At 50.9% G+C, this 17736-nt stretch overlaps 1 protein-coding gene across 1 annotated transcript in view; it reads right to left on the bottom strand.

Annotated features, from left to right (window-relative positions):
* Nucleotides 1-17736, bottom strand: part of LOC144504829 (synaptojanin-2-like) — a 249212-nt gene that overhangs the window by 79067 nt on the left and 152409 nt on the right. Inside the window, exons 13-15 of the mRNA XM_078230581.1 lie at nt 14937-15021; nt 13618-13758; nt 7475-7667 (exon numbers count right to left, since the gene is read on the bottom strand). Coding sequence (XP_078086707.1) covers nt 7475-7667; nt 13618-13758; nt 14937-15021 — 419 coding nt within the window. The remainder of the gene's footprint in view (nt 1-7474; nt 7668-13617; nt 13759-14936; nt 15022-17736) is intronic.

The following is a 17736-nucleotide window of genomic DNA, read 5'->3' as shown; positions in this document are numbered from 1 at the left end:
GGACAGCTGGGCCTGGCCGAGGGGACAGGGGGAGAGCTGGGCCAGGCCGAGGGGACGGGGGGAGAGCTGGGCCAGGCCGAGGGGACGGGGGGGAGAGCTGGTTCAGGCCGAGGGCACAGCTGGGCCAGGCCGAGGGGACGGGGGGACAGCTGGGCCAGGCCGAGGGGACGGGGGGACAGCTGGGCCAGGCCGAGGGGACGGGGGGACAGCTGGGCCAGGCCGAGGGGACGGGGGGACAGCTGGGCCAGGCCGAGGGGATGGGGGGACAGCTGGGCCAGGCCGAGGGGACGGGGGGACAGCTGGGCCAGGCCGAGCGGACAGGGGGAGAGCTGGGCCAGGCCAAGGGGACGGGGGGAAGAGCTGGGCCAGGCCGAGGGGACGGGGGGAGAGCTGGGCCAGGCCGAGCGGACAGGGGGAGAGCTGGGCCAGGCCAAGGGGACGGGGGGAAGAGCTGGGCCAGGCCGAGGGGACGGGGGACAGCTGGGCCAGGCCGAGGGGATGGGGGGACAGCTGGGCCAGGCCGAGGGGACGGGGGGACAGCTGGGCCAGGCCGAGGGGACGGGGGGACAGCTGGGCCAGGCCGAGGGGACGGGGGGACAGCTGGGCCAGGCCGAGGGGATGGGAGGAGAGCTGGGCCAGGCCGAGGGGCTGGGGGGAGAGCTGGGCCAGGCCGAGGGGATGGGGGGAGTGCTGGGCCAGGCCGAGGGGACGGGGGGAGAGCTGGGCCAGGCCGAGGGGACGGGGGCAGGGGCTGGGCCAGGCCGAGGGGACGGGGGCAGAGCTGGGCCAGGCCGAGGGGACGGGGGGACAGCTGAACCAGGCCGAGGGGACGGGGGGGGGGGCGGCGGGGGGGGGGGGAACGGGGGGGACGGCGGGGTGGGGGGCAGAGCTGGACCAGGCCGAGGGGATGCGGGGGGGGGGGGGTGGATGGGGGCAGGAGCTGGGGCAGGCCGGGGAAACAGGGGGGCAAGTTGGGCCAGGCCGAGCGGATGGGGGGAGAGCTGGGCCAGGCCGAGGGGACAGGGGCACAGCTGGGCCAGGCCAAGGGGACGGGGGCAGGGGCTGGGCCAGGCCGAGGGGACGGGGGCAGGGGCTGGGCCAGACCGAGGGGAGAGCTGGGCCAGGCCGAGGGGACGGGGGGGACGGTGAGGGGGGGGCAGGGGGGACGGCGGGGTGGGGGGCAGAGCTGAACCAGGCCGAGTGGACGGGGGGGGGGATGGCGGGGGGGGGGGGGATAGGGGCAGGAGCTGGGGCAGGCCGGGGAAACGGGGGGGCAAGTTGGGCCAGGCCGAGGGGGCGGGGGGAGAGCTGGGCCAGGCCGAGGGGACGGGGGCACAGCTGGGCCAGGCCGAGGGGACGGGGGCACAGCTGGGCCAGGCCGAGGGGACGGGACGGGATGGGGGGGGGGGGGGGGGGGGGGGGCAGAGCAGGGTCAGGCCGAGGGGACAGGCGGAGGGCGGGGGGGGGGGGGGGGGGCAGAGCAGGGTCAGGCTGAGGGGACAGGCCGAGGGGGGGGGGCAGAGCAGGGCCAGGCCGAGGGGACCGGGGGACAGCTGGACCAGGCCGGGGGGACCGGGGGACAGCTGGGCCAGGCCGAGGGGACGGGACGGGGGGTTGGGGGGGGGGGGGGGGGGGGGGGGCAAAGCAGGGTCAGGCCGAGTGGACAGGCGGAGGGGGGGGCAGAGCAGGGCCAGGCCGAGGGGACGGGATGGGGGGGGCAGAGCAATGCCAGGCCGAGGGGGCGGGGGCAGGAGCTGGGCCAGGCCGAGGGGACGGGGGGACAGCTGGGCCAGGCCGAGGGGACGGGGGGAGAGCAGGGGGGGCAGAGCAGGGTCAGGCCGAGGGGACAGGCGGGGGGGGGGGTCAGAGCAGGGCCAGGCCGAGGGGGCGGGGGCAGGAGCTGGGCCAGGCCGAGGGGACGGGGGGACAGCTGGACCAGGCCGAGGGGACGGGCGGAGAGCAGGGGGGGCAGAGCAGGGTCAGGCCGAGGGGACAGGCGGGGGGGGGGGGGGTCAGAGCAGGGCCAGGCCGAGGGGGCGGGGGCAGTAGCTGGGCCAGGCCGAGGGGATGGGGGGAGAGCTGGGCCAGGCCGAGGGGACGGGGGGACAGCTGGGCCAGGCCGAGGGGACGGGAGCTCATAGATGCCAGATGGAAGGAACTGAGGGAAGACTAGAGTTTCAGATGGAAAGGAGCTTGTTGCAGGAGTGAAGGTTGTGAAGGTAGAGGAACTGCTGCACAGATTGGGGATGGAGTAATTTTGAAGTTTGGGAGGAATAGTGGGAAAGAATAGTGGGAAATAAATCAGTATTTTGCAGGTCTAGTGGAATGAGAGGCGTAACATGGTCCCAATGGGAAAGGATCTGTTAGAGCTCGATTGTATTCCTCTCCCACTACCACTGCACACACACCATGTTTATCCCTGCCTCGTCATCTACCTCCTGCCTCATGTTGACTGACCTCCTGATCCTTGGCTATGAAAGGCAGTGACTTGCCTGCCTGAAAAACCAGGCATGTATTGTATTGGATCGCATGAAATCTGGAAGTCAAGGCATGTCACTATTCATTTTGTCGTGTCATTGTGTCACTCCCACACTTTCCACCCACAGAGAATGGCCCACCAGTCAACAGCGCTCTCAGCCAAAGTTCAGTTTGATGGATGATTAACGAGTGTGTCCTTTCAGTTTCGGTTGACCCATCACTTCAAGCTCAGAATCTTATTTGTAATGACGTCAGAGTCATCTATATTCTCTGGATGAAGTGGGCCTCACCAATCTAATCCTGCAGTTCAAATTATATAAACAAAGTCAGAGTCGATACTCAGAATTCATCAAACTCAGCCTCAGAGAAAGGTCGACATTGCCCCATGTGATCATAGGCTCATATTTTTCAAATGGTCATAAATCAACTTGAACTTGGTATCAGTGAACAGTTCTGCAGTGTGCAGATGTTGCCCGATAGGATTCTTACTGATTCCCACCAACACTCTGCTGATGCAAAAATAAAATGCAGCAGATGCTACAAATCCAATATAAAATGCTGGAAATTCAGCAAATCGGACGGCATTTACAAAGTGAAATAGAGGAAATGTTTCATGTTCTATTGAAAGGCCATTGGCCTGAAACATGAACTCCGTTTCTCTCTCCACACATGCTGCATGTCTTCCCCAGCGTTTGGAGTATTTTACACTATTTCATTATTGGGGGGAGGTTGAAAGCTGTAACTGGTCTTGTGAAAGTTATCTTGAGTTTCTCGGTGATCTTCCATCGTAACAGCCAGCTGCCATTGTCTCGAAGTGAAGCTGATCTGTACCGACTTAACCAAGATTATAAAGAGAGTTCAGCATCAGAGGGCACGTGCAGAGGGGCCCGGGGCTGCGCACGTGCAGAGGGGCCCGGGGCTGCGCACGTGCAGAGGGGCCTGGGGCTGCGCACGTGCAGAGGGGCCTGGGGCTGCGCGCGTGCAGAGGGGCCTGGGGCTGCGCACGTGCAGAGGGGCCCGGGGCTGCGCACGTGCAGAGGGGCCCGGGGCTGCGCACGTGCAGAGGGGCCCGGGGCTGCACACGTGCAGAGGGGCCTGGGGCTGCGCACGTGGAGAGGGGCCTGGGGCTGCGCACGTGGAGAGGGGCCTGGGGCTGCGCACGTGCAGAGGGGCCTGGGGCTGCGCGCGTGCAGAGGGGCCTGGGGCTGCGCGCGCGCAGAGGGGCCTGGGGCTGCGCACGTGCAGAGGGGCCTGGGGCTGCGCGCGTGCAGAGGGGCCCGGGGCTGCGCGCGTGCAGAGGGGCCCGGGGCTGCGCGGGCGCAGAGGGGCCCGGGGCTGCGCGCGTGCAGAGGGGCCCGGGGCTGCGCGGGCGCAGAGGGGCCCGGGGCTGCGCGGGCGCAGAGGGGCCCGGGGCTGCGCGCGCGCAGAGGGGCCCGGGGCTGCGCGCGCGCAGAGGGGCCCGGGGCTGCGCGCGCGCAGAGGGGCCCGGGGCTGCGCACGTGCAGAGGGGCCCGGGGCTGTGCACGTGCAGAGGGGCCCGGGGCTGCGCGCGCGCAGAGGGGCCCGGGGCTGCGTGCGTGCAGAGGGGCCCGGGGCTGCGTGCGTGCAGATGGGCCCGGGGCTGCGCACGTGCAGAGGGGCCCGGGGCTGCGCACGTGCAGAGGGGCCCGGGGCTGTGCACGTGCAGAGGGGCCCGGGGCTGCGCACGTGCAGAGGGGCCCGGGGCTGTGCACGTGCAGAGGGGCCCGGGGCTGCGCGCGCGCAGAGGGGCCCGGGGCTGCGCGCGCGCAGAGGGGCCCGGGGCTGCGCGCGCGCAGAGGGGCCCGGGGCTGCGCGCGCGCAGAGGGGCCCGGGGCTGCGCACGTGCAGAGGGGCCCGGGGCTGTGCACGTGCAGAGGGGCCCGGGGCTGCGCGCGCGCAGAGGGGCCCGGGGCTGCGTGCGTGCAGAGGGGCCCGGGGCTGCGTGCGTGCAGATGGGCCCGGGGCTGCGCACGTGCAGAGGGGCCCGGGGCTGCGTGCGTGCAGATGGGCCCGGGGCTGCGCACGTGCAGAGGGGCCCGGGGCTGCGCACGTGCAGAGGGGCCCGGGGCTGCGTGCGTGCAGATGGGCCCGGGGCTGCGCACGTGCAGAGGGGCCCGGGGCTGCGCACGTGCAGATGGGCCCGGGGCTGCGTGCGTGCAGATGGGCCCGGGGCTGCGCACGTGCAGAGGGGCCCGGGGCTGCGCACGTGCAGAGGGGCCCGGGGCTGCGCACGTGCAGAGGGGCCCGGGGCTGCGCACGTGCAGATGGGCCCGGGGCTGCGTGCGTGCAGATGGGCCTGGGGCTTTAGTCAATGTAGAAGAGCATGCCTCACGTTTCCCCTACAGCTCTTTCCAAAAATCTTAAATCTATGCCCCCTCGGTGGTGTACCTAATGAAGAGCTTTTCCTTGTCTACCTTAGTTAAGCCTCCCATCATCTTGTGCACACAATCATATCTCTCTCAATTTCCGTTACTCCAAGGAGAACAAGCCCAGCCTTTCCAACCTAATCTTGTAACTAAATCCCTTCTTTCTATGTCTCAGTGCTGCAACTCAGTGAGTCTGCTTCAACAACACCCACGGCCTCGAGCACCTAGAATAACAGCAAGCACATGGGACTACTACTACCTCCAAATTTCACTCCAAGTGTCGAATTCGTGTAAATACTGGAGTAAATCCTGCTGGGTTTTTTTCAGCAAGAGTTTCAAAATGAATCTCCCACACTGTGCACCTGCAGCCCTGACACCCCCCCCCCCTTCCCCACACACCCTGATGCCCAGCCCCAATCAGCCCTTCCCTCCCTCTGTAGAGTGGCAGCGGGACCCCCCCACCCCCACTGATATCTCTCTCCACCCCCCCCCCCCCCCCCACCCCCCGAGACTCCATCCCATTAGACCCCAACCCTTTGACACTGCTCAATGCCCAGTGGGAAGTGTAAAGGTGCCCTTGGGTAGTGCCAGGGGACGAGGCTGGCAGTGCAAAGATGGCAATGCCCAGGGGGAATCTCCCCCAGCCCCTGACTCTCTGGGGGCCTCAATGGACCCCCTTGACTCCAGTGGTGTCGGGCCACTAGCTCCCCGCAAATGGGGAGCTATACTAAATCCTGCTGGAGTGAATCAATCCTGGCGCGCGCGTGCATGCGCGTTGGGGGGGTGGGGGGAGGGGGGGGGGGTGGGGGAGGCGCTAGTGGGCCTGGAGATTTCAGTTACCGTCCTGCTGATGGATTTTAAAATATATTCAAATCATAATTTAAATAAATTCTGCAGCTTTGCACTGATTTCTGGTGCGGGGAGCTGACAGCGCTGGAAATCCAAAGCCCGGACACCCACATCCCATGAATAAAAAAATGTTTTTAAAGAAGTACATCTTCAAATCTCTCTCCAGCCTCTCTCCTCCTACCTTCCTGATCTACTCCAGCTCTACATCGCTGAGCTCACTTTCCAATTCCCCCAACATCAACCTGCAGCTTCCCATCTGTTCCCTCTGCTTCACCATGGATAGTCACTCCAACACTAACTTCCTCTTTGCTCACCACCTCCGACTTTTCAATTCTCCCCCTGCCTTCCTAAACCTCCAAACCCTCTTCTTCCACAATGCACTCCCACTGCCTAATCCTCCTGGAGCTCTTTCCATCCTTCCACCCAGTATGTGAATTGTTATGACACTTTCTTTGGAATGATAGAGATGGGAACTTAATATCCAGAGATATTTGACCTTATTTAAGGGAAGATATTAATTCATTGGAAGAAGCTCAGAGAAGGCTCACTGGGATGATCCCCTGTATCGAGAGATCCGCCAGAATTTTACCGCCCCACCCACCACGGAATTGGAGCACGTGAGGGGCGGACAACGGAAATGTCAGTTGACCTCGGCGGGAATTTCCAGTCTCACTCGAGCGAGGCCGTCAAATCCCACCCATTGTCTTTTGAAGCGAGGTTAAACGGGTTGGGACTCATTGGAATTTAGAAGAATGATGATGAATGATGATCTCATGGAAACATAAGATTCTTAAGGGGCTGGAAAGGGTAAATGCTCAGAGGATGCTTCTTCTCATGGATGAGTCTAGGGCCAGAGGGCATAGTCTCAGAATAAAGGGGCTAAGATGAGGTGGAACTTCTTCTCCCCAAGGATTGAGAGTCTTTGGAACTCCTTGCCACAGAGAGCTGTGGGGGTAGCGTCCTTGTGCATATTTAAGGCTGACGTAGATTTTGATCAATGAAGGAATCAAGGGTTACGAGGGAAAGACAGGAAAGTGAACATGAGGAATGTTGGATCAGCCATGAATGGTGGAGCAGGCCACAGGGGCCAAAGAGCCTACTCCTGTTCCAATTTCTTATGGTCTTATGTTAAGCAGAGGCTGTTCCAAGTGATTCCACCTTTTTGATGAATCTTTTACCTCCATTTACCATTTGTATAGATATGAAGCCCCTTACTGTCTTAAAGTCACTAAATAAATACAAGTTATTATTGGTTATATTGATTCACTTGCTTTGCCCAGATTTCTTTGTATCCTTCTTAATTTATATCCTTCCTTTACATTTTTTTATTATTTTTAGAAATGCAGATTTTATTTTTCCATAACTTTTTCCCATTCCTGTTCCACTGCTTGATCTACCATTCCTTTTTCAAACTAATTCTCTTTCATCACACCATTTATCTTTAACAAATTTTAAATCAATTAGGTCATGGTCATAATACCAAAGTTTTCTCTTAATTTTAGATTACTTTCATACCCTGCTTTGAATGCCTTTGATGCGTCATTATGACATTTTCCATTCTGTACCAGCGACCCTGATGGAATTAACCAAACTAATTTCTATATAAAACATGCAAAGAGCATGGAGAACATTTAAATATATGAGCGGACAAATTCTTCTTCATCTACAGAGGTCGGACTGGATTTAAATCTGGTGTACTAATTCACCACAAGCTGCATTTCTCCTCTTTTATCAAAATGTTGTGTAGGAAGAATAAATACCATTGGGAAAGTGAGTTTCTGCATGATTTCTTTATAATCTTCATTTCTTTCTTTCACTTGGGACTGTCCAGCTGTCAGATGGGCACATACAAAGCAGAGTGTACTGCTGTAAAACTGTAAGCGAACAGCAACTCCTCCTTTGTTCCCAGCCTTTCCTCCCATCCCGGTCTTCACCCTATCCACGGCAACTTCTCTGCAAAAAGAGAAAGAAGAATGGACCCATGCTTCATCTTTGGATTTTATTTCCCATTTCCCCACTTGTCTCACTTACCAAGACCAGAAAGGCTAGGAGCAGGAGTGGTGATATGTGGTCTCACACCTGCTCTGCTACTCAGTAAGATCATGGCTGAACTTTTATATTAATTCCACTTTTCCAACCGAACTCCATAATCTCTCAGATCCCTTGGTGCCCAAAATCTATCAGTTTCAGTTTTAAATACTTAAATACACCTTTTGGCAGTATCTATCCACCAGGATATTCAGAAACTAGTGGTGTGGACCTCTCCATAATTTCAGAAATCAAGAAGATTGAAGAGCTTAATCTGAGGTTAGAGAGGCCAAGAATGTCAATAGCAGAGTCACAAGAGACAGTGGCTGCTGGTTAAATTTTGAATGCAACCTTTCTAGAAAAAAGTGAATGAAATAAGATTTTTATTACCCCTCTAAAGAGCATGGAGAACAACAAAATATAGCATTTTAGCTACTGCACAACTAGACGAATGAAGGTTATGTCCATGGATGTCAAATTAATTGAAGGAGGCTGATGAATGCAGATTGTGACTGTCAGCAAATAAACAAATGGGGAAGTCACTGATAAGAAGGATCAGAATGGGAGAGGAAAGAATGTCCAGGGAAGCTTTTGAGTTCATGGAGAAAATATAAAGAGGATTACAATCAGCAATTGTATAACATCCATTGAGTAAACCAGGCAGCCATGAATAGAATTGTGCCAAGAGATTATTGATTAGTGTCCACGATAGTGAACTCCATCTAAGTTGGAAATTTCTAAGTATTAAGAACCCAGCTGATGTGTTAAAAACCCATCCTATTCATGTATTTGTCCAGACGCCCCTTAAAACTATCGTATCCACTTCCACCACCTCCCCCGACAGCGAGTTCCAGTCACCCACCACCCTCTGTAAAAATCTTGCCTCGTTCATCTCCTTTAAACATTGCCCCACGCACTTTAAACCTATGCCCCCTAGTAAGTGACTCTTCCACCCTGAGAAAAAGCTTCTGATTATCCACTCTGTCCATGCCCCTCATAATCTTGTAGACTTCTATCAGGTCTCCCTTCAACCTCCGTCGCTCCAGTGAGAACAAACCAAGTTTCTCCAACCTCTCCTCATAGCTAATGCCCTCCATACCAGGCAACATCCTGGTAAATCTTTTCTGTACCCTCTCCAAAGCCTCCACATCCTTCTGGTAGTGTGGCGACCAGAATTGAACACTATATTCCAAGTGCAGCCTAACTAAGGTTCTATAAAACTGCAACATGACTTGCCAATTTTTAAACTCAATGCCCCGGCCGATGAAGGCAAGCATGTTGTATGCCTTGTTGACTACTTTCTCCACCTGCGTTGCCACTTTCTACCTATGTTCCCTGAACTCGGGATGCTCCTTTGAAACCAAACAACATCCAATATTATGTAACTCTATGAGCTAAATCCAACAAATAATTACCAAGCACAGGTTATCATAGACTCCCTACAGTGCAGAAGTGGCCATTCAGCCCGTCGAGTCTGCACCGAATCTCTTTGACAGAGTACATTCCCCAGACCCTTTCCCCCATCCTATCGCCGTAAGATACCATGGCTAATCCATCTAACCTGCACATCTGGAACACAAAGGGGCAATTTACCATGACCAATCCACCTAGCCTGCACATCTTTGGACTGTGGGAGGAAACTGGAGCACCTGGAGGAAACCCATGCAGCCACACGGAGAACATGCAAACTTCGCACGATCACCAAGGCCAGAATTGAACCTGGCTCTCTAGCTCTGTGAGACAGCAGTGCTAACCACTGTGCCACCATGCCATTATGTGGCCACGTTTGGGAAAACTGTCTTCAGTTTCAGTGAAGGTGAAACCTGATTCTTCTTTTTGGGTAACTGATTTGGCTGCTGGGTGTGCCTGTAATGTTAGCTGTGACTGCGCCCCTTTCCCCAGTCATTGTGCTATGGATATATCTTAGAAAATCTTAGAAACCCTACAGCACAGAAAGAGGCCATTCGGCCCATCGAGTCTGCACCGATCACAATCCCACCCAGGCCCTACCCCCATATCCCTACATATTTACCCACTAATCCCTCTAACCTACGCATCCCAGGACACTAAGGGCAATTTTAGTACGGCCAATCAACCTAGCCCGCACATCTTTGGACTGTGGGAGGAAACCGGAGCACCTGGAGGAAACCCACACAGACACGAGGAGAATGTGCAAACTCCACACAGACAGTGACCCAAGCCGGGAATCGAATCCAGGGCCCTGGCGCTGTGGAGCAGCAGTGCTAACGACTGTGCTGCCGTGCTGCCTTTCCCTTTGATGTTATCCACCCTGTAGAGTCAGCCTTTGGCATATACATGTCAATTTCCTTATCTTTCCCATTTGAAGTTACCTCTTCTATACCCCATTGTTTTCCTCTCATAATGTAGGTAACCACTTGCTTTTCTCACCGATTTGCTAATTCACATCTCAACATCTCTTCAGACATCTGTCCCTTAGCAACTCCCCGTTTTATTCTCTTTTATCCCAATTTCATTTCTTAAACCTTAATTTTCCCCAATTCTTAACACAAGGTAATGACATATGATTCACTATGGCATTCAAAAGCAGAGGTTTAAAAGACATAATACAGACAGGATGATTAGCACTGGAACAGTCATACTGACATCTATATCAGTAGTCATGGATTATCCCACAACATTGAAGATGCCACAAATTCAGTGTTGACTCCAACCATAGAAAGGGTTGATGTGAGGGCTGCGTAGTGTAAGGTAAGAGATAGGATAGACTAGAGCATATTTCTAAGGAAAATGAAATATAGAGGATAGGCTTCAAATTTAACTTGCAACTTGACCCAATTTTTAAATTTTTCATGAAGTCAACAAGTGTAGTTTTCAGAGAAAAATAAGCAAGAAAATTATAATTTTGTTTAGGCGAGAGCTGGAAACATGTGAAATCTCATTATAATAAATATCCTCCCTCTTGCGGCGGCACAGTGGTCAGCACTGCTGCTTTACAGCGTCAGGGACCCGGGTTCGATTCCCGGCTTGGGTCACTGTCTGTGTGGAGTTTGCACGTTCGCCCTGTGTCTGCGTGGATTTCCTCCGGGTGCTCCAGTTTTCTCCCACATTCTGAAAAAGTGTTGCTTGGGTGCACTGACCCGAAAAGACGCCGGATTATGGCGACTAGGGGAATTTCACAGTAACTTCATTGCCGTGTTAATGTAAGCCTTACTTTTGACTAATAAATAAGCTTTAAATATTTCAAGTACAGCTGATTGTGGAGAAAATGACAAACTGGGTCTAAGTATGTCCAAAGGTCCCCAGATCATAAAGTGGCAATTTTAGGGAGATGTGGGGCTGGATAAACCAGGTATGAGGTGCTGAAATGGTACTCCTGAAAATGAAAACTTATAAAAGGAAATAATCTGAAGATGGGTCTTGAAGATTTGAAGTGATGGAGCTGTAACTATTCCTTTTGCAGCTTGTTCCATTGTGGGGTTGTCCTAGAGAAGAAAGCTGGGTGCTACACTGTCTTGGAAACAAATGTCTCACAACACCAGGTTAAAGTCCAACAGGTTTATTTGGAATCACGAGCTTTCGGAGCGCTGCTCCTTCCTGAGGTGAGTGAACCAGATTCCAGCTAAACCTGTTTTTTCCTGGTGTTGTGAGACTTTTTACTGTGCTTATCCCGTCCAATGCCGGCATCTCCACATCTTGGAAACAAATGATCTTTGTAGTTTGTGTGGATGGCCAACTCATATTTTATCATTCTTGGAGAGCACCAGGTACTAATTTCTGTTCATTCTAATCAGTCCAATCCATATTTTATAGAACATGGTGAATCTAATTTCTTCTCTCTTTTACTGTAGTGGTTCCCATTCCAAATCTTTGATCAAGGAAGTGACCCTGATGTATTTCCCATTCTGATTTGAGAGAATCATGCAGCACATTTTTGGGTCACCCCAATTTATTTACATCGCTCACCATGTCAGGATCCCAGACAAAATGTGCATACTCCAGGATTGGACAAAATGTTTGGTAAGCTATAACTCTGATATTTGTGTTGCAAACCAAAGACTCCTCCTCAGATATCCAAGAGTGTGTAGTATGATATCTAACTGAACGGAAGGAGACCAAACAGTGCCTCAACAAAAATGCTCTATACTAATCAAAGATGATTTCTTTTTAAATTGTGAAACAAGAAAGACTTGTATTTTATATCATTTGTTTTTATGATCACCGGAAGTTTCAAGGTGCCTAGCAGCCAATGAGGTACCTTTGAAGTGTTACCACTGTTGTAATTTAGAAAACGCAGTGTCTAACTTGCACACAGCAAGCTCCCACAAACAGCAATGTAAGAACAACTGTATAATCTGTTCTTGTGATGTCGACAGAGGGATATATACTGGCCAAAGCACTGGGAATAACTAACCTGCTCTTCTTTGAATGGTTAGAGTCTTAAGACTGGGAGACAGCATTCATTATTTAGTAAGTGCTGGATGGATTTGTATGTAAGTTATGCTCTGAAAACAAATTAATGGAAGATTTAGAATTGATAAAAGATCGTCTGAATGGAAACTGGACTATCTGAAAAGCCACTTAGTTCAAAAAGCTCATGTTGATGTCGTTAAAATTTTCTACAAGCATAGCATTGGAAATCAGCATTTATTTGCAGTGCCTGCTGCAAACCCACAAATTCACTAGGGCAGCACGATGGCACAGTGGTTAGGACTGCTGCCTCACAGCATCAAGGACCCGGGTTCAATTCTGGCCTCGGGCCACTATCTGTGTGGAGTTTGCACGTTCTCCCTGTGTCTGCGTGGGTTTTCTCCTGGTGCTCCAGTTTCAGAGAACAAAGAACAATACAGCACAGGAACAGGCCCTTCGGCCCTCCAAGCCCGTGCCACTCCCTGGTCCAAACTAGACCATTCTTTTGTATCCCTCCATTCCCACTCTATTCATATGGCTATCTAGATAAGATATCTAACTGAACGGAAGGAGACCAAACAGTGCCTCAACAAAAATGCTCTATACCAATCATATTTCCTCCCACAGTACAAAGATATGTGGGTTAGATTGATTCGCCATGCTAAATTGCCCATTAGTGTCAGGGAGATTAGCAGGGTAAACGTGTGGGGTTACGGGAATAGGGCTTGGTTGGGATTATGGTCGGTACAGATGTGATGGACCAAATGGCCTCCTTCGATACTGTGGGATTCTATGATTCTTCACTCAAATGGAGGAACGTCAGTGACCAAAAATAGACCTGATTGGCAACATGTTGAAAGTGAAGATGGAGGGGCAAAGGAGAAAGGGGAGGGAAGAGGGATTTAAAGGAGATTGCTCATGAAGTCAGAGGTCATTTTTGCTCTGCAGGATAATCCTGCAAAAATGGGTGCTCCTAGCAGAGGTAAAAGACAGGTTGAGATGCAGTCCTACCAGAGCTAATGATGGATGGCTCAAGCGAAAAATGTGTTCAAGTCTGCATCCCTTAGATTAGATTTGTAAATGACTCAGGGAAACAGTTTTGTAAATAACTGAGGGGAACAGGTTTGTAAATGGTTCAGGGGCTTTTTTCCCCCAAGGGACAGATACAAAATGAAATCGGTTTGAAGTGGTATGGAAGGTTGAGGGTGCTGAAAGATACAAATACATAGGTATCTTCATCAACAATCAGGATTGTGGGATTTGGGTGGCCATGGAAGATGGAAAGTTTGATGGGATACGAATAGAAGAGTTTACATGGAAGAAAAGGTTTAGGTCAGCAAGATAGTGAATTCAGCGGAAAAAGGGCCACAGGAGTGGAGATGGAGATCGAATTCTCAAAGAGCTTTAAAAAGGTAGTGCTTTAAGTTATAAAATCCAAATATTAAATTTAATAAAATAAAATTTAGCTTTAAGTAGCAGCATTTACCTAATATAGGGTACATGGTGGAGTCGGACAAAAATATACAAACAGACTCCGACAAGTTGCCCTGAAGACAGCATTATGTACTTATGCGTCCTGGAGATTGCTTTCTGAAGCTGTTCTGCCCATGCTTTCTTGTTAGTTGTGCTGAAAAAAAATTGTGGTAAAGTTTCAAAGTAAACTTTGTACCTGCTTTACTATGCATACTAAAGTACTTTGTTAAGTCAACCAATAATAGTCAAGATATTGAGAAATATGGACAACTCTAAATGCAATAATAATATTCGTATTAGATGTTTTAATCTAGGATTTCCAGATGGGCGGTTTTTTTTATTTTCAATTAGAAAAAGTGGTAAATGAGAATAGATAACATTGCGTTATTAGCATACTGAATACATGCTCCAATTTTCATAAGTTAATGTGCCTATCTTGTATTATTGAGAAGATATGCAATGTATTAAAGTAATGTTGATCTAAATTAGTCCCAATTCTAAACTATGGGCAGCATGGTGGCATAGTTGGTAGCTCTGCTGCCTCACAGCTCCAGAGACCTGGGTTCGCAGGTCACTGTCTGTGTGGAGTTTGCACTTTCTCCACGTGTCTGTGTGGATTTCCTCCAGCTGCTCCCACAGTCCAAAGATGTGCAGGTTAGGTTGATTCGCCATGCTAAATTGACATAATGTCAGGGGGATTCGCAGGGTAAACATGTTGGTTACGGGAATAGAGCCTGGGTGGGATTGTGGTCAGTACAGACTCGATGTGCCGAATGGCCTCCTTCTGTACTGCAGGGATTTTGTGTTTCTATGATCTAAATTAGTCCCGGTTCTAAACTATGGGCGGCATGGTGGCACAGTTGTTAGCACTGCTGCCTCACAGCTCCAAAGACCTGGGTTCGATCCTGGCTTGGGTCACTGTCTGTGTGGAGTTTGCACGTTCTCCTCATGTCTACATGAGTTTCCTTTGGGTGCTCCGGTTTCCTCCCACAGCCCAAAGATGTGTGGGTTAGGTGGATTGGCCATGCTAAATTGACCCTTAGTGTCAAGGGAATTAGCAGGGTAAATATGTGGAGTTAGGGAGATAGGGCCTGGGTGGGATTGTTGTCGGTGCAGGCTCACTGGGCCGAATGGCCTCCTTCTGCATTATAAGGATTCTATGCTATTATGAAGTAATAACATATTTGCTATCAATAAAGACAAAAGGGAACCATTAATCATCTATTTAGATCAGCATAACTGACAATCGAATTATAAAACATTGAACAAGCCTTTGAAATGTGGCCCACTCCACTGAAACAGAAATAAGCAGATGCGTTGAGAGTTGCTCACCTAGCATTGACAATATTTCCAGCACTGAGCTCCACCATTTCCTGAAATCCAACAGCAAAGATATCTGGGGGATAGCTCTCATTATCTGTGTAAGGAACAAAAAAAAAAGAAAGTTTAACAGATAGTGCTGAAATGCTAACATATTTCTGATCATACATTGGATGGAATTTGGTGGCAAAACTTCTGCCCCTAGGATCCAGGACCTGGGGAATGTCCGCAGCTGCCCTGATGAAAAGATGTAATAAGGGGGTCTCGCTAACTCTGATGGCAATACCCCCATCACCTACATTAAATACCACCCATTATCTCTATTTATTTCTCAAACTTATCAAAACATTAATGATTTTCCTCCATGAAGAACAATACTAACTCCTCCAGCCTCTCAGACACGGGAAGATACTGACTAGTGTAGAGGAACAGAGGGACCTTGGAATGCAAGTCCACAGATACCTAACAGCTAGATAAGGTGGTCAAGACGGCATGCAGGATACTTGCCTTTATCAGCTGAGGCAAAGAAAACGTCAAAAGAATCACACAGGAGGCCATTCAATCATTTGTGTCCATGCCAGCTGACAAGTAGCAATACAGCCGATCTCACTTTCCAACTTCTAGTGCTTGAATTAATTTATCATGGTTTCTGACTCTACTACCCTTTCAGACAGCGAGTTCCAGATCCCCACCATGCTCTGGGTGAAAACATTTCCTCTTGAATCTCTTCTATGCCCCCTACCATTCTTACTGAGTATGGGCCCTCTTCACCAAGGGAAATAGAACCTTGCTATCTATTCTATGTAGACTCCTCCTTATACACATCAGTTAAGTTTCCCCTCGGCCTCCTTGGTTCCAAGGAAAACAATCCTGGCTTATCCAAGCTTTCCTCATAACTAAAAATCGCCAATCCAATTGTAAATTTCCTGTTCCCTCTCTAGCACAATTACATCTTTCTTATAGTGAGGTGAACAAAACTGCACGCAGTACTCCAGCTGTGATCTAACCAGTATTTTAAATAGTTCCAATATGACCTCCCTGCTCTTATATTCTTTGCCTCAGCTAATAAAGGCAAGTATCCTGCATGCCTTCTTGACCACCTTACTTAGCTGTCAGGTATCTGTGGACTTGCATTCCAAGGTCCCTCTGTTCCTCTACACCAGTCAGTATCTTCCCATTTATTGTGTTCCCTTGTCTTGATGGTAACATTCAAGTAAATCTCCTCTGTAAACTCTCTATTGCCTTGACATCATTCTTAAAGTGCGCTGTTCAGAATTGACAACAACGTTCAAACAGGGGCCTAATCAGTATTTGATAAAGGAATAGGATGGGAATGGAAGGATACGAACTCCGTAAGTGCATACGGTTTTAGTTTAGGCAGGCATCATGATCGGCGCAGGCTTGGAGGGCCGAAGGGCCTGTTGCTGTGCTGTACTTTTCTTTGTTCTTTGTTTAACAAAACGTCCTTTTGTATTCTATGCCCCCTATTTATGGAGTCAAATTCTCCCCCTACCAAGCATTTTCCAATTTATTTTGAAAGTTATTACTGAATCTGCATTTGCCACCCTTTCAGGATTGGATAATTGAGTTATTCCTTTCCCACACTCGGAGCAGGTGAATGGCCTCTCTCGATGTGTGAACTAGCTTGTGTTCCATGAGGTGGGATGTCTGAGTGAATCTCTTATACTCTGGACAAATGAACAACTTGCCCTTTCAGGCAATGCATTCCAGATTATAACTGTGCCTTTTTAAACAGCCTCCTCAACTTGTCCTGCCACCTTCAAAGACTTGCTTATGTAAATGCCCAGGTCTCTTTGTTCCTGCACCCTTTTTAAAATTAATTTCTATTGCCTCTTCTGATGGTTCTGAACAAAATAATCACTTCACATCTCTCTGCATTAACTTTTAGCTGCTGATTTCATCAGCCTATGTCATTCTGAGCTTCCTATCTTCCTCACTGTTAACTAGATTTGGGAGCTTTGTATCATCTACAAATTTTGAAATGAAGTCCTGCAAAGGTCCAGGTCATTAATATATTTTGAAAAGAATGAAGTTTTCAACACAGATGCCATTGCACACTTCCCTTCAGTCTGAAAAACAAGAACTCACCACTACTCTCTGCTTTCTGTCCTCTATCCAACTGAGTATCCACCCAGCCAATGCTCCTTTAATCCATGGACTTCAATGTGATAGCAAGACCTGCGGCACGGTGGCACAGTGGTTACCACTGTTGCCTCACAGCACCAGGGACCCACGTTCGATTCCCGACGTGTGTGGAGTTTGCACATTCTCCCTGTGTCTGCGTGGGTTTACTCCAGGTGCCTCGGTTTCCTCCCACAGTCCAAAGATGCGGTTAGATGGATTGGCCATGCTAAATTGCCCCTTAGTGTCAGGGGTACCAGCTAGGGTAAATGCAAGGGGTTATGGGGATAGGGCCCGGATGGGATTGTGGTCTCCTTCTGCACTGTAGGATTCTATGATTCTAAGACCCTTGTTAAAACAGTATGTTACCAACCATTTTGTGCACGTCCATATTCACAAATCACAACTTCCGCAACTGCTTTCATTACTTCACAAACACAAGGGCAGGATTTTCTGCTTCCACCCACCCCACCCTGTAGGAGTCATCATGGGCAGGATGGAAAATTTGACAGATCAGCAAAAGGTCCGTTGATTTCAAATGGGAATTTTTGGTTCCATGGCGGGCAGGACTGAAAACTCCTGCCATAATCATAGAACATCAGAGATTAATTAGTCAAGCACCCCTGTAGTCTTTGTCCTCCACAATTCTGGGTCACAGGACCCCCTTTGC

This window comes from Mustelus asterias, chromosome 15 (assembly GCF_964213995.1).
Source record: "Mustelus asterias chromosome 15, sMusAst1.hap1.1, whole genome shotgun sequence".
Taxonomy (NCBI): domain Eukaryota; kingdom Metazoa; phylum Chordata; class Chondrichthyes; order Carcharhiniformes; family Triakidae; genus Mustelus; species Mustelus asterias.
The sequence above is the reverse complement of the archived record's forward strand: the minus strand, read 5'-3'. Positions and strand labels throughout refer to the sequence as shown.